Source organism: Amblyomma mixtum, chromosome 5 (genome assembly GCF_055824585.1).
Source record: "Amblyomma mixtum isolate Tamu chromosome 5, ASM5582458v1, whole genome shotgun sequence".
Lineage (NCBI taxonomy): Eukaryota > Metazoa > Arthropoda > Arachnida > Ixodida > Ixodidae > Amblyomma > Amblyomma mixtum.
The window spans coordinates 191,048,223-191,069,688 of record NC_143016.1 but is presented as its reverse complement, the minus strand read 5'-3'; the positions used below and the strand labels follow the sequence as shown (position 1 = coordinate 191,069,688).

At 47.6% G+C, this 21,466-nt stretch overlaps 2 protein-coding genes across 10 annotated transcripts in view; one reads left to right on the top strand and one right to left on the bottom strand.

Moving 5' to 3' along the window:
* The window catches only part of LOC149345259 (glycoprotein-N-acetylgalactosamine 3-beta-galactosyltransferase 1-like), a 229,092-nt gene that overhangs the window by 107,412 nt on the left and 100,214 nt on the right, over positions 1-21,466 (bottom strand). For 2 of the 9 annotated variants that reach the window (XM_089546537.1, XM_089546543.1), the window contains exon 1: positions 19,788-20,023. The exons of 6 other annotated variants lie outside the window; for them this stretch is intronic. The gene's annotated coding sequence lies outside the window, so the exon portion shown is untranslated. Of the gene's footprint in view, positions 1-19,787; positions 20,024-21,466 lie in introns of those variants that run through there. One more of the 9 variants, XM_089546548.1, reaches the window with a different exon arrangement.
* LOC149345260 (transcription factor ces-2-like) lies at positions 6,848-7,312 on the top strand. Its single transcript, XM_089546530.1, has one exon. It carries the CDS (start codon positions 6,848-6,850, stop codon positions 7,310-7,312), a length of 465 nt encoding a protein of 154 aa, XP_089402656.1.

Here is a 21,466-nt window from a genome sequence, read left to right as displayed (position 1 = left end):
CCGAGTAAGGTTGCGGTGTTTTCTTGCAAAAACTCGCTTGGCATTCATTTCTCTCATAAATTTGCATCCGAAATCAATGTCGAACGCTTTCATTTTAATTGCTTAGCTACGATTCAACGAGATGCCGCATATGAAGAGCTTCGATGCTTGCTTGTTTTGCTTTATTGTGCTTTGCTCTGCTTGCTTGCTTGCTTTGGCACGTCAAACCGAGTATAAAATCACTAACCGAGCCTTGCTGAGCACGTCTCAGGTGGTCTGGCCGCACCTAAGCTGAGGATAGCGACACATGCTTGAGCCTCTATAAGGTTTCTTCATGGGCTAAGTGAGCATGTTTCTACTTTTAAAAAAGGCGCTTCTTTGGAATGGTGACACGCCTCTCGTGCGCAAGAAAATCGAAGGAACTGTGTCATGGTTCAGCCGCGCCTTTTCCACAGAAATTTCTAGAGGTCACATTAGGGACAAGCTCTGCATGTAGCCTCTTACGAAAATGCTTCGAGCAGAGTAGGCTTGCTTTGGTCAGCTTGAATTCTTCGTCACAGCAGCGAGCGCTTGCGCTGCGAGCTTTTGATCTTGCTAAAAACAGTGGAAGACGACACAGTCTCGGCCGTATTTGTTCATGGACACGAACGCAGAGTAGTACCTCGTGTTGAATCTGATTCTCAAGGTCGGCTGACACGCTTTGTACGTCACAACGCACGCAACACGAGAAACAACGCGCGCTGAAAGCTCGCTCGGGTGCGCCGAAGTATCCCCGGCTCCTCAACGTGACGTCACGTTGGCCGACATGGACGAGGTTTCCTTCTCCGCTGTTCTCCTCTCCTACGCTTGCGCGGGGCGCGGGAGATTTGAACATCGCGTTTTTAATTGGTGATTGCGCCACTGTTTTAGCCAAAATCGAAAAAATAATTTCACAGACGTGATCAGCAATGACACTACTTCAAAACCCTAAAAAATTAGCCGATTCGAAAACCGCCTCAGTATCCCTTTAAGAAAAATAGATAGCTATTTCACAAAACTGCAATGCGGAAATGCATGCGTACATGACATAATAATTAAGTACAGAACGATGTATTTTCTGTTATATGTAACTGTGATGAAATGTTTCTGTGTTATGCGGACGCACTGAAATGGTTCTGCCTATAAACGAAATACACTTACAGACGGCTTCTTCACGCTGTTCTCCAACTGCCGAGTGTTCGCGCTTTTACTGAGAGACGAGCGGGTTATGCTCGCGCGACGGCACTCGTGCAGCATTCACAGCGGATCAAATGTCATCAGCACCCATTCTCGGCAAACAGCGCAGACATCGCCTGGAAACCCGGAGTGGACTTTGAGGACAACGTGATGGGAAAAAAATCTAAACATGAAAGCATCCGATCGCTTTCAGCAGAGCGGCATGCGTGCATGCGCAGCCCGCGCCCCGCATTCGATATATTGGAGGTGCACAGCACATTGCAGTTTGAGAAACAGCACTTCGCATTCGGCCGCCGTTGCTCCGCCTGCCACAAGCCCTTAGCGCACCCGTGCAATGGGCTCGCCATACTGCATGGAGTGGCGTCGAAGATGCGACCACTTTCGTTCAGCGCCCATCCACCTCTGCAGCCATATCCTTAATTTGAAAACACCAAGAGCAAATCTCGGACACTAACACTGTGTCCATGGCAAGCCGGCAGCGTGGCCGGCCAAGGCGTGCCAACGCTGGGAAGCGCAGACAGCGGACCCCGCCGCTGTTTTCAGGATCGGCCTCCACAGGGATTTCAGCGGCGCCCCTACAGGCGGCGCTCATTAGGGTCAGATTGCAGAGTTAAAGAGTCGTTAATACTGTCTAAAAGCACTTTCGTCTGGCCGAGTTGGTTCATAGCAGCAATTAAAGGAATAAAATTGCGCAAAGGGATTGAAGAAGAAAACCCAAGAGACAGAGCTCTGTCCTGTCCTCATGTCTCTTGCGTTTTCTTCTTCAATCCCTTTGCGCAATTTTATTCCTTTAATATTGTCTATTTCATGAGCAATGACGCAGTCGTCTGCGAAGGGGTAGATATAAGACTTTACTAGAGAAGATCATTAATAATAAATAGGGAACAGAAGCGGACCCTGTGGTACGCCCGAACGCACATCAGTAAAAGAGAGATACCAACTACCATTAACAAATTGAGAGCAGTTTGATGGAAAACATTCAGTCCATTTCAATAAAGTCGGATCTATGATTGAATGGTGTAGTTTGCGAAGTAGTTTGTGACAACCCTTATCAAATGCTTTGGAAAAGAATAAAAATACCGTCAGCTTAGGATGCGCAACCCAGAACACGGCGTAATGCGTGCGTGAATGATATAAGTTGCGTCTCACAGGAGTACGAGTAGCGGAATCCTAGTTATGACGAAGAAATTTAACAATGATCGAGCATTTCGCAGCTAGTACTTGTAGGCGAAATACGGCGGTAATTGAAAGGCCAAGTTTTAATACCAGTTTTGTAGATAGCAACCACCGTCCCCAATTTCCATTCAACGGGGAGATTTAATTTGCTAATTGATTGTTGAAAATTTTTGTTCGAATTATAGAAATAAATGTGCACGTGGTTTTCAAGAACTTCGAGCTAATACAATCAAATCCAGGTGAGGAACGAAGGTAGAGAGCGTTGATAGGTTTGGCACTGTCGAGAACATCTACTTTTATTAAAGACATAAAAACATCGTTGTAAGGCGGTATGAAGGGCAACATGATGGCAACGGTAGTCCTGGAAAAATAATTACGTAAATGCGTCCTTAAGCATACCAGCGCACAGGTTCTCAGGAAACGGATCACCAGCGTCATTTAGTAAAGTTACTGAATCATCTACCGCGGGATTAACAGCGCGCCAAAGCTGCTTAACGTTAGTTTGTAGCATTGTTGGCAGTGTATTTGATAAAAAATTACTTTTGGCATGCTTAAGTGCTCTCACACACGTATCAGATGCAGTTTTATATCTTTCCCACTTGGCAGAAGTTCGCGAAAACTTCGCCACACGGTAGGCTCCCTTTTTGTCGTTAGACTTTATGTATCCATGGCGCTTGCGTATTGATGGCGCGGTTAGGGATGAAGCTGTCGATTAGCTGGTTGGCAGCAAAAAGATCCCAGTCAGCTCCCTGCTTGATGGTCAAAATCAGCGAGAGAGACGTCAATAAATAAAGATAATTCGCTGTTATAGCCGCAGAGTTGGCTTTCTTGTAGTCGGGGATAACTTTCAATTTGTTGTTACATCTTGGAGGAGGCATCAATAAAAAGTGAGCATTCGATGATCAGTTATACTCGGTAAGTAACAGGTAGTAGAAATAAAATATGTTCGATCAATTAGAACTAAAGTTTCTCAAGTTGTGTTGTGTTTAGTGGCGCATAAGCATCTAAGGCAGTCATGCCCCAAACACAAAGTATAGAAGATTGTTTTGAGCAGAATTTTATTCCAGAAAGTGTGAAACAACGGTGGTGTAAACAGCTTAAAACGTTATTTCTTACAACCAAGTGGTAATCAAGGACAAAACGTTTATAAATGGCTTATGGCGAAAGCTTTAGCGAAGCTGAGGTAGCCTCAGCGCCTATCATTGGCTGGGCAAGGATCTCGAGGCTCCCAGTCAATCAGATACCTCAGCCTTCTCAGGAATTAAAAAATGGCTGAGGTGTATCAAAGACAAATGAGGAGCTCAGTTATAATTTTGTAGTTTATGAAGAAAACCAGCTTCTCTTAAAAAGCTAAAAACATAAGATGTGTCCACCATAGCATTATCAACCAAGAGTAACAATGGATGAAAAGGAATGTGTTCATTACAAAATTGAGTGTAGCACTTTTTTCTTCGTTTTTCGAGTTTTGAACAGACAGTAAAATATGGTTTAGAATGAGCTCCTCTCTATCCTTTTCACACAAAGGTTTGTCACCAAGCAAGCCCTTTCAACAGACTGGAATTGATCTACTCGGCCTTTTCCCGACGTCAATATTGGGCAACACGTGGATCATCGTAGCGACGGAATATTTGACCCGCTACGCCGAAGCAAAAGCCCTGCCGAGAGGTACTGCTCTTACAAAAAAAGTTTTAGACAGCCTTTAGAGTGCCTATAGACTTCTGTCTATAAAGTCTATAAACTTTCTATAGACAAATCGTAGACAACAGTCTATAGGCTATACAAGTGCCATAGACCGTCTATTGACAATCTATAGATTAATGGCCATGCACTTTCAGTAGACTTTTGTCTGTAGACAGTCTATAGACTATGAATAGACAACAAGCAATATCTATAGGAAGTCAACAGAGTGAATAAGAAGGTGAAGCGTGAAGCTGCGTGAAGGTGAAGCTGCGGGTGAAGCGTCTCGATGTAAACGCAATCTGATGACCGCTTTGGAAGAACAGAGGGCGTAAGATGCAGGCAGTGCTTCTTTTCGCGCATGCTTTCAAGTTAAACATGCCCAGGCGCCCACTCTACTTTTGCAACTTTCTGGCATACTTACAATGAAGTATAAGCTGCAGCCCATCAATCACCACTAGGTTAGGCCGCGAAACAAAAGGAACGAATGAACTGCCCGGCCGTGCCAGTCGGTGCGCATGGCCCGGCGCGCTCGCGGTCTTACGGCCGCAGCCCAAGGAGGGCGCCACAGGCCCCTGATACGCACTGCTTAAAACAACTCTAAGGTACCGGGCGCCCACTCTACGTTTAGCCATTGTGTGTTTCTGGTGATCGCGGGAGTAAGAAACTTGCAGAGCGCACTTAACACTAAAGTGCTGTGATCGAAAGCATTGTTTTTATTTCCTTCGATTTATTTTCATTTTCTCTTCTTTTCTAATGACACACCAACTCATCAGCAGAGAGTCCGAACGCAACGCATATATCAGGTTCTAAGAAGCAACGCGCTTTTGTAGCTGCGCGCTCGCCTCGCGACCTGGGTCCAATTCCGGGCACCTGAATCGGAACAAATATTTTTCTTTGGTGACGTCATCCGGGAGCTTTTGGGACCACTTTTGCGGTCAGTGACGCCGGGCTTCGTTGCCGATGAGCCTAATGATGTTTTCGCACTAATATTGGGATATTATTGCATAAAGTTTTATTTTCAGCCAAATAAATTACACTGAGCTCCATTTGGGTCGAGAACACCGATACTAGCCTTATTTTTCAAAAAACAACACGGTTGCTACATTTTAACAAGATATTGTTGCGCATCATATATATGCCGTGCAGTTAGCGGTAGATATTCTTAAAATATATAACTGCAATTTAACGCCCATAACGAGCAAAATTCTAAACGACAAATAAGCAGAGAAGAGAAGCTAATGATGAGCTCGTTACGACGTACACATTATCAAGCCAGGGAATAGGACAGGAAGAATGTAAATTTTTGAAAGCAATAATTTTTTTAGAGTTTCAGCGAGAGTAGCCTCCTAGAATGCTGCAGTGCAACACCTCGAAGCTGGCGCAGTGTTTTGAACCTGGCCGTCCATGGGAAAAAGGTAATAATCGCAAGTACTGAAGGACAAGGCCTTCGTTTCACCGGCTCCTTCAAAAGCAGGCAGCGCAGCCCACGTGGCCACGCTGTTACGAGTGCTCTTAATAGCGCAAGTGGTGCAACTCGGAATAGGCAGACACAGATGGCTTGTTTCCTTGCCGCACGTTCCTCTCTCGGCATCCCCTTTATCTTCCATTCTCTTTGCCATTGTTATGCAACCACACATTTCGCCGTTGTTCCAGACAAATCAAATTCCTTTGAGATCTCCTTCGGTACCTAATTTTTCTCATTTTACACGCTGCTTTTCTCTTTGGTGCCTGCTACTTCTGCAACAGCTTCAGTATTACTTTCCTTCTTCCTAAAAACACCATTTCGTCTCTTTTTGGTTTTTAATCATCCCACAAACAGGAGATCCTCACCAAGTGCACTATCCTATCACTATTTCTACAATGTGCGTCGTGCTCTACTCTTGGCCATGGACCCTGAGTTTCCTACTGCAGAGTAAAACGTGGATCTACAGGGAACAAATATTCACTCTACAGTAAGATGTCGCCTGTGTGGTGCACCAGAATTTATCCAACACTCCTTATTGACTTCAAAGACGTAATTTTATTTTGTATCCTCCTACAAAGGACACTGATGAACTCTCACTGCGTGTGACACCTTACAGCTATGGACCATCCATTTTCTACTGCACAGTAAAACTTGGCACTACAGAAATAAAATATGCGTTCTACAGTAAGATGCTGCTTGTGTGGTGCACCCGAATTCATCCAAGACTTCTTATTGACCTCCCAGATACAATTTTATTTTCTAACCTGCTGCAAAGGACACTGATGAACTCTCACTGCGTTTGACCCCTCATGGCTGTGGACCCTGCATTTCCTACTGCAGAGGAAAACGTGGTTCTACAGGAAGAAAATATGCATTCTACAGACAGACGCCGCTTGTGTGGCGCACCGGAATCTGTCCAACACTCCTTATTGACTTCAAAGGCGCAATTTATTTTGGAACCTGCTACAAAGGATGATGTGGCGACACATTGTTTATTTATTTATTTATTATTCCTCAAAGGTCCCTTTTGGGACATTACTGAGGGGTGGGCATAACACGGCAAAAAAAATATTCATTAATAAGAAAATGGACAAAAATTACGTTGATGAATAGGCTTCCTCGATCTTTCCGCGCAGCCTCCACCTTGTTATCATCCGGCCCAGCGTAACACGGCCACGCTAGCGAGCAGCGCCGCTACCTCCGCTATTCTCATCTGAGTGCTACGCTACGTCGAGGACTGTGACGACGCCGCCGCTACTGCTGGCTACCGCTCGTCCCTTCAGGTCCGCGAGCCCACCGCCGCTCCTGCTCCAAAACGGGCCCGAAATAGTGATGGGGCCCATTCTCGAACAGCCGCACCTGATCCGGGGACGAGAGATGCCCCACGGAAGGACGCCGCTCTGCCACGCAGCCGATTCTGTCATCTCGGACGACAGTCCCGTGGCAGCCCTGGACATACCCCTGGCGGCGTCCCGACCCTCGCCATCCCCACCGCAATTTCAAAGCCCGACGCCCTCGTCGTCTCTGCTCCTGGCCACGGGTGCCGCGCCGCCCAAGAAGTCCCCGCAGCCCATCCTGACCGAGTGCAAGGACGAGGCGTACTGGAAGCGCCGCAAGCAAAACAACGAGTCGGCCAAGCGGTCGCGCGAGCTGCGCCGCATCAAGGCGCAGCAGACGGCGCTGCGGGTGCTCTGCCTGGAACAGGAGAACCTTCAGCTGCGCACCGAGCTCGCCATGCTTCGCAGCGAGGTGGATAAGCTGCGCCAGCTCCTCTCCGTGGGAAAGCATCCCAGCTGACGAGGAGGCCTCGTCTCGAGCTCCGCCGCCTGGTGACGGGCCCAGCACGGGCCCGACACGTGGCAACAGCGACCGATCTCCCTATGGGCGGCAGCAGACAGACACAGTTCCAACAAAGGACCATTAGCTACCACCCCTGCGCCAACGCGATGATCGAGCGTTTCCACCGACAGTTCAAAGCAGTCATCATGTGCCACCCGGACTCAACCGGGCTCAAAGCCATCCCGGCCCTCGCCCTTGGTCTTCGCGCCACCTTTAAGTCGGACATTCAGGCTATACACCCGCAGAACTCGTCTACGGGAACCGCTCCGTCTCCCAGGCGAATTTCTGGCTGCACCGCCATCCACCGCCGCGGCGTCAGATCCCACCGATTCCGTCGCCCGGCTCCGACGCACCATCGCTGCCCTCCGCCCGTCACCCGCAGCTCACTACTAAGACTGCCCCTTTCGTCTTCAAGGATCTGGCAACGTGCACGCACACTTTTCTCCGCGACGACAGCGTCCGCAGGCCCTTCCAGCCACCTTACAACGGACCCTATCCATTCCTCCGTCCCGACGACAAAACCTTCACCCTGCACGTTAACGGGAACGACGTCCGCGTCTCTATTGACCGGCTGAAGTCAGCCTACATCGATTCCGCCGGACCAGGAAATACCAGTGCACCCAAAGGCGTTCATCCCCGAGCCTCGACAACGCAGCCTGCTCCTGTCACTGCACGTTATGGACGTGGGGTACACTGCACAGATTTTTACAAGCCCTGAGGGCTCTCCACTCCGCGGGAGGGGGGGGGGGGGGGGTGATGTGGCGACACATTATGCGCACACATTTCCGCGCAGCCTCCGGCTTGTTATCATCCGGCCCAGCGTACACGCCGGACTGCGTCACCGATAAAACTCAGCGCCACTGCTGCGTCACCCGAGGCATGCGTCGCCGACGGTGGCTGCAAAAACAGGCTGCCCGGCTGGGAAGGGCGGCTATTACCTTCCGCTACTGAGACGAGCACAGCGTCGGTGTGCTCGTCCGCTGCGACCGCTGGTCGAATAAACAGTTGTTACGTTTTTATGTTGGGGTTCGTCCTTCAGCAGAAACGAGATCCCATAATACCGAAGAACTCTCACTGCGTGTGACACCTTATGGCCATGGACCCTGATTTTCCTACTGCACTGTAAAATGTGGCTCTACAGGAAAAAAAATATTCACTCTACAGAAAGATGTCGGCAGTGCGCTGCACCCGAATTTATCCAACACTGCTTATTGACCTCCCAGAAGCAATTTCATTTTGGAACGTGCTACAAAGGACACAGAAGAACGCGTGGAGCAGCCCAGTGTAGCACTTTCAGGCTCGGTGAAGTTGAGAATGAGGGTAGTATTTAATTTAAGAGCAAAAAACAGCACGAACCACAGAACCGGGAAACTGACAGAGCACACTGACCCTGATGACACTCTGTACATGAAGGACCTTAGGAGTTGTCTGTCATGTCATGCAAGGTCATTCAGAATAGGTGTTAAACACGAATCCATGCTGACGCCTTACTACTCACTGCGTAACTGAATGAGCAAGAAGTGAAGGTAACAGCTGAGCATGGCCAGACTCTCGCGCTTCCCTGGAAGTGCACTTATTCGAAATCTTCTATGCTTTTGCTCGACATATACATCATCCCTGCATGTGTCGAGGAAAAGCACAAACCTTTGATGTCAAGTGACAATGCACTCACAGCACCCAGTGACAGGTCACTGAGGTATTCTGATGTATCTAGAAGGCACCTCCCGAGGAATTAATTAATAGTCTTCAGAACACAGAGGGCTCTTTGCAGGAACTATCTCAAAGTTTGTTGCCGCGTAGACTTCTTCATAATGATGTCCCAAAAAGGCGAGCCTTCCTTTAGTGTCTGCTGTGAAAAAAATCCAGCACATGGGGTTTTATGCTTCTTCATTAGGGCCAAAATGTTATTGAGGAACATCTTCAGCAGACATGGAATGATTTCACAAGATGGAGGACATACACCTGAATCTGTGGGCTCTTCGTCGCCAGGCCGATCATTATGCTTCTCGCAACCCTGAAGACCCCTTGGCTCTTCCCTCTCTTCACCGCGCTACCGCCCGAGCGCGGCGTTATGCAAAGCAACTAAGCAGGAAACGCTGGGCTGCATGGTGTGCCCGCCTGTCCTCTACGCAGGGCAATCGACATCTTTGGAGAGTGTTTCACGCCATGGAGCGCCCTTCTCAAGTTGCAGATTACACTGAAAGCTTTCGCCTCACGCTGAATGTGGACGAAGATACATTTGCACAATAAGCGGCCCGTCAGTTTTTTCCACACCATGACTGCACCCCTACATCTCCTCCAGTCTTATCGGTTACAGAGCCTTCCGATGAGGTTACTTCTGATCTAACTATGGCAGAATTGCTAGCCTCCATTGAACGCCTTAAGACTACCACTTCTCCCGGGCACGACGGCATACCAAACTCTTTATTCCGTAACTTGGATGGGTCTGCTTTGCAAACCCTGCTGGATACTTTCAACCAAGTGTGGCGTTCTGGTGTCATTCTTGGAGAGTGGAAGCATTCTATTGTGGTCCCAATACCCAAGTCAGGTCAGCCTCCAGTATCTCTTTCGGCCCTTCGACCAATTTCTCTCACGCCTACCATCTGCAAGCTTTACGAAAGCATTCTCGCTGCACGCTTGTCGTGGTGGCTAGAATCACACGATTGTTACCCAGATTCCCAAATAGGTTTCCGTCCCCAAATTGGAACGGAGGATGGTCTTGCTACTTTGGCTACTGACGTGCTTCACCACTCTCCGCAGAGTCACCTCGTTCGAACGGTGATCGCGACAGACATAACAAAGGCATATGATAACATCCTTCACTCTGCCATTCTTGCCTCCCTTCAAACTCTTGGTCTCCCTCACCGGTTTCTCCTATCCATTCACGCCTTTTTAACAAATCGAACCTTCAGTGTACGGGTCCATGGAAAGCCCTTTGGTAACTTCACTTCCAATAGAGGAGTGCCCCAGGGCTCCGTTCTCGCCCCCACATTATTCAATGTGGCTTTTATTCCTCTTGTTAGAGCCCTAGAAACCATCCCTTCTATCCGTGTGCTTGCGTACGTCGATGACATAACCTTGTGGTGCTGTCACCCAGATGCTAGTTATATGGGTTTTTTGGCACATAAGCAACTATGGCTATCATGCGCCAAACACAAGGTTAGATGATGTTATGTTAAGTGTATAGAAGTTACATTATATTAAATTTAAAACATTGGCTTTCTTTAGAAACTTACAAACAAGTGAAAACTTGACGAGTGTTTGCTCGCCTAAAAGTAATGCGGGATGAAATGGAATGTGTTCATTGTAAAATACCGTAAAAATTTTCTTTCGAAGTTCTTCGAGATGCGAACAAGAGATTAAAATGTGATTCACTGTGAGCTCCTCACCACACATTTCACACTCAGGTTTGTCTTTTTTTGTTAATAAGAAGTTATGGGTGATGTGTGTGTGGCCTATGCGTAAACGACATAAAATTACTTCGATAAAACGTTCTTTATGACGGCATGATTTCCATTCTTTCAAAATAGGCTTTACAGTATGCAGCTTGTTGTTTCTTTCATTTTCCCAAGAAGCTTGCCATTTGGCTCTTAGTTTGCTATGCACTAACTTCATATAATCCCTCGGAGGCAAACCCACATGTTTCACCTCCATGGCTCTGGCTTGTGCAGCACACGTGTCGGCTCTCTCATTATCCCTAATGCCAACGTGACTGGGAACCCAGCAGAATTTTATAACATGTTTTCGTGTTGTGACCTTTACTATATTGTGTATGATGCTTCCAATCAGTGGCTCTGTGGCATTTTTGGAGTTTAATGCTGTAAGGACGCTCAGTGAATCTGTATAAATGATGCTCTTTTGATGTTTTCATTTGTTATTTTCTGTACCGCAACACTAATAGCATAACACTCCGCGGTGAAAACTGTAGCACATGAGGGCAGTCGTACTGCATTTTCATTTTTTCCTTGTATTACTGCGCTTCCTACATGAGCATGAGTTTTTGACCCGTCAGTATAAAATGCAGTGTAATTTCTGTATTTTTCTTGTAGTGCTAGATATTCTTGTATTATATGGTCGTGTGGCGTACAGGTTTTACTGAAGCGTGTTAGTGTGACGTCACACACTGTGGGGAGAGTGTACCACGGTGGTAGCGCTTCGTGTCTTGGGGCAATATTTTTGATTTCATTTAGTATGTTCAGGGTTTGACATTTTTCTTCGAAGCGCAAGAGCAACGGCTTAATTGCATGGGGCTTGTTGTTGAAGAGCATTCGGGATGGGCATTTCGTGACAATTGGGTAACAGAGATGTTTGGGCTGTGAAAGGATTTTGAGGATGTATGTACAAGTTAGTGCAGTTCTTCGATCTTCTAAGGAAGGTTCATTCGTTTCCACATACAGACTTGCTATTGGTGAAGTTCTGTAAGCACCTGAAGACAACCTTAAACCAAGATTGTGGATAGGATCCAGTCGTTTTATGTAGTATGGTCTTGCTGAGCCATATACGATGGACCCATAGTCTAACTTAGAGCGAACCAGAGAACGGTATATATGTAACAGGCATGCCCTATCAGACCCCCAGCGTTTTCTTGACAGTAGTTTCAGTACACTGAGGGCCTGGGAAGCTTTTTTCTTTAGGCTGTTTATATGTGGCAAGAAACTGAGCTTTTTATCGAAAGTTACCCCTAGAAATTTATGCTCTTGTTTGACAGGTAATGGGGTCTCGTTTAGATATAGTGTGGGGTCGGCCTGTAGGCCTCGTCTCAAAGAGAATAGAACCGCTACTGTTTTCTGAGGAGAAAATCTAAATCCGTTTCTATCTGCCCAGGTGGCCAGTTTATTTAGTGTTATTTGTATCTGTCGCTCACAGGTAGGTATGCTGGAAGACGTGCATGCTATTTGGAGGTCATCTACGTAAACTGAGTACATTATGGATTTTGGGATTACTTTTCCTATGGAGTTCATTTTGATGATGAATAAGGTCGTGCTGAGGATGCACCCCTGGGGTACGCCAGTTTCTTGTATAAAAGTGTTGGAGAAGGTTGCGCCTAGGCGGACTCGGAACGTGCGGTTGGTTAGGAAGTCGTTCAAACAGCTCAGCATCCTGCCGCGGATACCTAGGTCCGCTAGGTCACGGAGGATACCGAACCTCCACGTGGTATCGTAAGCCTTCTCCAGGTCGAAGAAGACCCCGATACAGTGTTGCTTGTGGATGAACGCTTCCCGGACTGTGTTCTCAAAGCGAACAAGGTGATCAGTTGTGGAACATGCCTTTTTAAACCCGCATTGGTGTATATCTAAAAGTTGCCGGGACTGAAGTGTGAAGGTTAGTCTGATGTTTAGAATGCTTTCGAATGATTTTGCTATACAGCTAGTGAGTGCTATTGGCCTGTAACTGGTGGGACTAGTTGGTGGTTTGCCAGGTTTTATAAAGGGTACCATGATTGCTTCTCTCCATGCTTGGGGGATTTCTCCACTCATCCATATTTTATTGAAAAATTTTAGGAGAGCCTCTATGGCAGTCTCAGAGAGGTGAGCAAGCATGGCATAATGTATATTGTCTGGGCCTGGTGCTGTCTTTTTACCGGATGTTAGTACTGTGTTTAGTTCCTGCATTGTAATAAGCTGATTGTAGTCTTCATGTATGCATGTTCTGAAGGGAAGTTTTTGTTTTTCTACTATTGTTTTGTGCTTTTGAAAGGAGTGTGTGTAGTTGGCTGAGCTTGATACTGTAGCAAAATGCTCACCCAATATGTTGGCCTGCTCTTCTAATGTTGTTTGAGTACCGGGTGTTGTTAGCATTGGAAATGTGAAAGGAGTAAAATTTCCAGTGAATTTCCGCACCTGCTCCCACATTTTTTTGGATGTTATTGAGCTGTTTATCGAGGATATGTACTGTTGCCATGATGCCCTTTCTGCGTTGCGTCTGATGTATCGTGCTTTTGCTCTTGCTTTTTTAAAGTTTATGAGATTGTCATGTGTTGGATATCTCCGAAAAATGCCCCAGGCTTTGTTTTGTTTCTTTTTTCGCATCTTTACATTCTTTTGTAAAGATGCCAGTATTTGTGATTTTGTTTTACTATTCCAGAGGATTGAGGAATAGCTAAATGTGCGGCAGCTAAGATACAATTCGTGAATTTTTCATTTATCTCATTGATGTCAACATTTTCTAAAACTATTTTCTCTAATGTAGCTTGTGCTGTAAAAAGTTGCCAGTCAGCTAAATTTAGCTTCCAACACCGTGGTTTTGTGGGAATAACTGTTAGCGAGGATGAAAGACTTATTACGACAGGGAGATGATCACTTCCATATGGATTGTCTAAAACACTCCAGTTAAAATCGTTAAAAACAGACGGTGAACTAAAAGACAAATCTAAAACACTCATTTTCCCCGAGGTTGGGGAGCAGTATGTAGGCTTATTAGAGTTGAGTAAACAGACGTCATTGCATAAAATAAAATCCTCTACGAGATGGCCTCTAGCGTCAGTTTTTTCACTTCCCCAAAAATGTGAATGTGCAATAAAATCTCCAACTACCAGGTATGGCTCTGGTAGCTGCTCTAAAAGATCCTCTAAGTCATGTAGTGTTAAATTAAAGTGCGGATCGATATATAGTGAGCACACTGTGATGGTTTTATGGGCAACCAGAGTGGCTGCGACAGCTTCAAGTCTTGTTTTTAGTTTAAGCTCTCGAGCCGGGACGCCGTTTTTAACTATGATGGCTACGCCTCCCGATAGTCGGCTCGCCTGTTCCCGATCGCGGCGGAAAACAGTGTAATTCTTTAGAAAGTTATTTTTTTGGGGACCTAAATTTGTTTCTTGTAGACATAAGGCGACAGGAGCATGTGCTCCTAGTATGTCTTTTATGTCACTGTAATTGTGTAAAAGTCCTCTACAATTCCATTGTATTATGAAAGCCATATTATTTTTGTGTTTGTATCGGGTGAAAAACTAGATCAAGTTTTTGATGGCCCCGTGACTCGGGGCCTGTCTTTTTTTGATCGATCCAGAGAGCTCCGCCGACCGTCCGACGTGGACGGCGCGGGGCTGCCCGGGGTCGTGTCCATCGCCTCTGCGGACGCGCTGGATGACCGTGCAGAAGGCACGTTCACGTTAGAGTTTGACCTCGACCTGTGGGAAGAGGTCTTGAGGCCCGCCGACCCGGGGGTCTGCGCAGCCTGACTTGGAGTTGGCAGAGTAGCGTGAGCTACTCCACCAGACGGCGCGGATGGCCCCGCCCCAGGCTCACTACGTGTGACCGGGACAGGTGCCGAAGCCTGGTGTGGTGCGCCGCGCCCACGCACCACATCGGCGAAGTTTTGTTTTGTTGTGAAGGAGAATGAGTTGGTGAGTGCAAAACGCCTTCTCGCTTCTTTAAATGAAATGTTTTCCTTTGTCTTTATGGTGATTATCTCCTTTTCTTTTTTCCAGGACGGACACGCCCTGGAGTATGCTGCATGGTCACCTTCACAGTTTGCGCAGTGCGGGGCTGCGTCACATTGATCAGAATGATCCTTCGAGGCGCATTTCGCGCACGTTTTCCGGCCGCGGCAACTTTGTGAGCCGTGACCGAACCGTTGGCAGTTGAAACATCGGCGAGGGTTGGGAATGTATGGTCTTACGTTAACTTTCAGATAACCTACTTCGGCTGTGTCGGGCAGTGTGCTGGTGTTGAACGTCAGGATCATGTGTTTTGTGTCTATTTCCTTATTATCCTTCCGGATCTTGATTCTGTGAACATCTATCATGTCTTGGTCACTCAGACCTTCGAACATCTCTTTTTCAGTGATGTGGACAAAGTCATTTTCGGATATAACGCCTCGGACGGTGTTCAGAGATCGGTGTGACGTCACGGAGACAGGAATATCCCCAACAGATACAATGTTTACGAGTTTTGAGTGTTGGACGTTGTCACGCAGTTCGAGCAGTAAGTCACCGCTAGCCATTTTAGATACCTTGTAGCCAATGCCCAAGGCTTCTGTCAAACACTTTGACACTAGGAAGGGGGACAGGATTCTAGCTTGTTTATCTTGTACTTCACTATGGATCACATGGTACTTAGGAAAACTGACTTTTCTTTTTTGAAAAAACTCTTCTGCTTCGTTCCGCCCTCTCTTGAGAGAGCGATCTAGTTTGGAAAAAGGGGGAGCCATAAAAAGTCTAGTTTTTCGGTCATGGTGCCAGCCACCCACCATGGAGCCCAACAAGGGGACGGGACAGGAACTTGCGAGCAAGTCCTGCCCACGCCAGCTGTACACCTTAACTATAACCTAATATGACTCAACTCAGGGTAGTTGGTCACACACGGTTAACCCTCGGCGCCAGGAAAAAGAGGAAAAAACAAAGAAAAGAGGAGGAGACAGGAGAGTTGTAAGAAAGGGATAGGAAAGTGAAAGATAGAGGGGAGGATAGGAAAAGGCGACTGCCGATTTCCCCCGGTCGGGTCAGGCCGGAGGTGCCGTCTACAGGAAGCTGGGGCCAAAGTGGTGTGTTGCCTCCGCCGAGGGGCCTTAAGGGTCCAAACGCTCGGCATCGGCTCAACCACCAGGATCCCCTTTTCCCCGGACACGGCGATGCCACGCACGGCTAAGCGCGGATGCTCGGGTCCGTGGTGACGCATTGTTCACCATCATCCCCTTGCGGGGATGTCCCTGCGGATGCTCGGGTTAACCCCGTGGTGTCGCCACTCACCAACGTCTGCATGCTGCAGACGCCTCCCTGCGGGGATGTCACCCAGATGCGTCTATCCATCAGTCGGCCCTCAAACATGCGCTAGATGTCTTGACATCTCGCCTCCCACCTCTGGGTCTAACCCTCTCGCCTACTAAGTCATGTTTCATTCGCATTGGAAACAAAGCCGGCTTACGGAAAGCTGTCCCTTTAAACTTTACAGTAGATAGTTCTCCGATTCCTCAGGTAGAAACTGTTCGTATTCTCGGCCTCCTCCTTCATACCTCTGGGACTGGCACCCCTTGGCTGACAGCCACACGTAAATCAGCTCACGCTACTATAGGTCTGATTCGTCGCATAGCTATGCGATCTGGTGGCGCACGTGCTCATACGGCCCGCCAGCTTGTGCGCTCTATCCTTCAGCCACGGATAATATATCAGGCACAATTTCAACGTCTCACCCGCAGACAGTGGGACTCCCTTGAAGCTATCAATCGTGAGGCTATGCGCGCAATAACATTTTTGCCTCGTTTGACATCCATACCCGTGCTTCAGGAGTTCGCCCAAATTAATACTCTCAGTGAACTCATCGACCAGCGGGTGGCAAACAGAGCTCGCAAACAGTCTCTACAACTTCATCGTTTAAAGACGCTCCCTCCGTGGTCGTATTGTCAGCTCACAGACAATCGCCCCACTGTTTCCCCGTCGGTATCAGCCGCGCATCTGCCTGAAGGGTGCATATTGTACACCGATGCATCACATACTGCAGAGCGGGGAGTTACTGCTGTATATAGTCCCTCCCATCCGCATCTCAACTCTCGTGCGACGTACACCGCAGATACATGTACCCCCCTGGCATTGGAACTTCAAGCCATTTACAATGCCATTGCTTCCCTTCCGCTCGTTCCCACATTCAATGCAGTTCATATTTATACAGACTCCCTCGCCGCCCTTAAACAGCTCAAGGCTGTTCGACGCACATTCCAGATTACACAATCAATTCACCTACTCTGCGCAAAATACCCATGTCCTGTACGCATACACTGGATTCGCGGTCATGCTCACGATCCACATAACATTCAAGCAGATGCTATGACTCACATTGACACATCAGACGACCCGCCACCTTCCCCTCTTCCCCCAGATCCGTTCCTGTCCCATGTCTCCGATTCACAAGCTCTGCGCCAGCGAACACGCGCTCTAATTCCTCCGTGTTCGCACCCTCTCCCCCGTAGTCTAACTCGGCAGGAGGAGGTATCAGTTAGTGACTGCGACATTGCAACTAGCGTGGAAAGCACAAGGACAGCGACAAAAGGAACCGACGGGACAGCACGCTAGACTTCAACTAACGTTTTAATTCACACCAACTAGCCCAACTGTCTTCCATGAGGTATCAGTGCGCCGGATTCGGGCAGGGGCGGCCCTGACCCCATCTGTCCGTTATCGGTGGGGTGATAAATATCTGCCAGCAACTGACAGGTGCCCTCACTGCGGCGCTGCACCGGACATTTGTGATGTGCGGCACCTGTTGTGGACTTGCCCAGCGACGGCCCCTATTAGAAAGCGGCTCCTCAGGGAGGTCGGCCTGTGGTGGAACCGCGACGGGGACTATGTGAAGTGGACTATGGACAATCACTTCACCAGCAGCCTATGCGAGTACCTCGCCGAAACTGGTCTACACTCCTTCTTTTAACTTTCTGTAACCTACATTCCACTCCCCCTTTTCTCAACTTATGCCTCAAGGCAGACTTCACGAATAAAAAAAAAACAAGATGCCAAAAAAGAGACTGAAGCTGAGCGAAGTAGCATCGGTAACCAACGTTTCACAGCTGATGAAGAAGCAGAAAGGCCCGTGTCTTCGTCCTTTTTTCACGCCAGACACATGAGGACACTTCGTCTTTCTGGGTCATCATTTCAAAAAGGTCCACATGGCAAAGGCGTTTGGTGAAATTTCTGCAAAAAGCCCATTCTGAAAACTTTACAATCCGTTCCTCGCGAGGCACACTGCAGAGGTATTGGAATACCTTAGTGGGCTGTGACCGGTACCTTTGTCTGCATTTTCACTTGATGCCAGATATCAGTGCATTTTGTTGCACATTCTGAGGTAATGGAATCTGTGAACGAAAGCAAAGGTTTGGCGGAAGTGCACTTCCAAATTGTTTGTGAACGAATGTTTGGCCTATTTAAGTTGTTAACATCGTTCCTTCCTCGCTAAATTGTGCATTGAGTACTATCTACAGAAAGACATCTGCATCGAATTGTACTTGGCATCCATCCTGAGCTGCTTTCTGTTTGCACGAAAGGACAGACAACTGTAAGGACCTTCATGCACACAGTGTCGTCCGGGTAAGCGCACTTTGTCTGCTTCTTTCTGGTTCTGTGGTCTTTACTGTTTCCTGATATGAAAAATGAATTTCGGGCAAGGAATTGCAATGGTTTGGTCCTCAGTAAATGGCTTTCACAAGCGTTTACAAAAGCCAATTGTTCAGTAGCGGATGGTTCAAACGTATTAGTGAAATTTATAATTGGTATTCTGTGACTACTAAATGAGGATTCTTTTTATGTTCTTCATATGAATCCGACAGCAATGTGCAGAGGTACACTGTGTGCTGTTTGTCATGAAATTAAAATGTATGTACTTCTACTCGCGCAAACACTTACTACGCTTTCATTCTAAGCCACATGCTTTGTATGTATGTAATACATAGCATGCTCAAAGGAAGGTCTTGCACATAATACTTATTACTTCGGCACCTGGACTCATATATCTCTAGTGAACATTGTGGGTAGAAGCTATACGCATACGAAAAGATTTACGTGTGCATGTACTGCAGCATGTACTATCGGGGACAAAAGTTTGCGGGACGTGAGTTCTTGGAAAACTGTTTCAGTAGCTCTACCTCGCAACCCAGCAGCCTGATATTGTTTGAGGGTATTAAAGGCATAAATGCTCCTTCCCCTGGTAACAACGTCAGGCGACTGGGTAGCGAGTCGGAGCTACAGTAAACGTTTTTCCGAGAACTTGCGTCTTGAGGCAAACTTTTGTCCCCCATGATACATTATTACAATACACATTATTTCCACTTTAGTTCAAATGACTTCAGAATGAACGGAGGAAGCATGCATACACGTTACGGAACCTTTGTTACGAACATACGAAAAGCATCCGTTGCCAGAAAACGAATTCGTTTCCGCGCATAGCATGGCGTAACTCTTCATCACCATGAATACGATAACCATCATGCGGAATCTCTTTGTTTGTCATTTAGTTCGTAGCTCATATTACGAGAAACTCTCCGGCAACGCATTACCAGCGGGCTTCGCTATACAGCGGAGTATTTTTAAAAAGTTCGGCTTCGTATTCCCCTTCAGCTTCTGACGATGTTCGCCCGATTTTGCCGATCATGGGAGCTAAAAACACTTGAGAGAGGCTGCATTCACAGCCTGCCTTTCTCAGAGCGAGCATGATCGACGACCGTCAAGTGAATACTGGGCATATACACGGTCAGCGCACGAACATCTTGAGCAAGTGCATCATTTGGGCAAGCAAGTCCGAAGCTACGTTAACTAAAAATAAGACTCCGGGAATAACCGGTGGCCCTTGGAGGAGACAGAGACTGCAGTGCGCGCAGACTCTGGAGTGCATTTTTAGTGGCGCAAGCAGCAGCTAGTGATGGCAGCCCAGTAGGATCGGAACCACCGACCGCCGTGCTCTGCACAAGTGACGTTACCTCAAAGCACCCAGTGCGAGGAAAAGAAAGCTCTCACGTGTCGTGCTGGCGTCGCTCCCGGGAGAAGCATCCGAGAGGCACGCGTGGCAGCTGCAGCGGCGTCGATTCGCGTGTCACTCTGACGAGAGAGGGAAGGAGGCGCAGTAATGGGCGCCGCCCTTTGTCTCCGTTCACTTATTTTCGCCGCGGCATTCTTCTCGGCAGATGCCCGCCACCTGCGCGCTGGGGACGCCTTCGCGTGGTTCACAGGTGGCTTCCATTGTCGCCCGACATAGGCACGCGCCGGCAGAGCTGCACCTGTAGCGCCCCACAACCCACAGAAAACACGCCCAACGTTTGTACCGACTAAGCGGCGACCAGACGGAGGCGCTTGGAAATACAACGGCATCTGCAGACACTGCGTGCACGGGCGCTCACGGGTTCTATTTACTCCAAGCCGCAGCAGCCTAACCGCCGGTTACGCCACTGCGGAGCAAATCACAAGCACGTACCGGGAACTTTTCTCCAAGTCAACTGGAAATAACCATCTCTCGTGAATCAGCCTTGAATTAGACAAAGTGTGTTAAATACATTATCTGGCATTTTCTTTTTCGAGGATAAAGCGCTGCAATAAAACTAATCATTTATTCCTGCGCATGGATTGGGTCACCCAAATTAGGTGTACCTGGCAGTCAGCACCATTGTTGTAGCGCCAATCACTTACTTGAAAAATGCACACAACATAACACCAACGGGGATCATCACGTTAAAGGGCCCCTGACCACCCCCTGACCACCGGCTCACTCAGTTTTACTATTTTTTACTTTTTATGGCTAGGGTTCAAGGCTGTCGCCGTACGCTCCCTCCGCAGTTTTTTTTTTTTGTTGTTGTTGTTCTTCAAGCCTCTCCCTATTTAACCTATTCCTGAAACGTTTGAATTCATGCAATGTTTCAACTCCACGTGTTTTTAGAAACAGACTGAACATTTTTTTCTGTAAAGGTGCGTCTTCGAAGCGCAGGTCGGTGATCGAAGAGCGCCACTACAGGCACACACCCAGGAGTCACTCAGGAACCAGAACTGCACTTCGTCGACCTCTTCGTCCCACCGCTTGAACGGCTGCCGGTCGTACCCATTACAGTTACTTCCCCGCCGAAAAAGGAGCCATCTGGCGACGTACGGGGACGAAAGAATGGTCGGGTCATAGTAGGGCTTAAGACGCTCGAAGTGTAGTTTCACGCTCCCGTCGACGAAGATCCGGAGAGGGGTCAAGGGGTTCAACTACCGTATTTTCCGGTGTACAAGACGCACCCTTGTATAAGACGCCCCCGCCATATATGCAGGCTGTCATTGAAAAAATTGGTATATAGACGCACCCGTGTATAAGACGCACCCCAATTTACCCAGTTAGGCTAGTGAGGCTTAATTAGACATGCTTATGCGACCATCGCAAAATGCACCGTACGTGTGAGAAGTTCTTAAGCAACGCTAAGTGATCGAAAAAGGCAATACTCACGCCATACTAGCCCACGTCTTAGCACAAAAGAAAGAAAGCGAAAGAACTCTCTTTATATCCATAACAATTTATTTTTACATAAAACCTTCAAAGTCTTCATCTTCAGATGCGCTATCGAAAAGGCGACACGTCGTCGCACTTCGTACTTGCAAAGGGTGACTAAAAAAAAATATCGGCTTCTCTTGGCTTGTCTTGACAATGGCGAGAAGAGCGACTGTCGCCA

Excerpts from the sequence above, each read along its gene's own strand:
- LOC149345260 (XM_089546530.1), top strand. The coding sequence starts at position 6,848 with ATGGGGCCCATTCTCGAACAGCCGCACCTGATCCGGGGACGAGAGATG.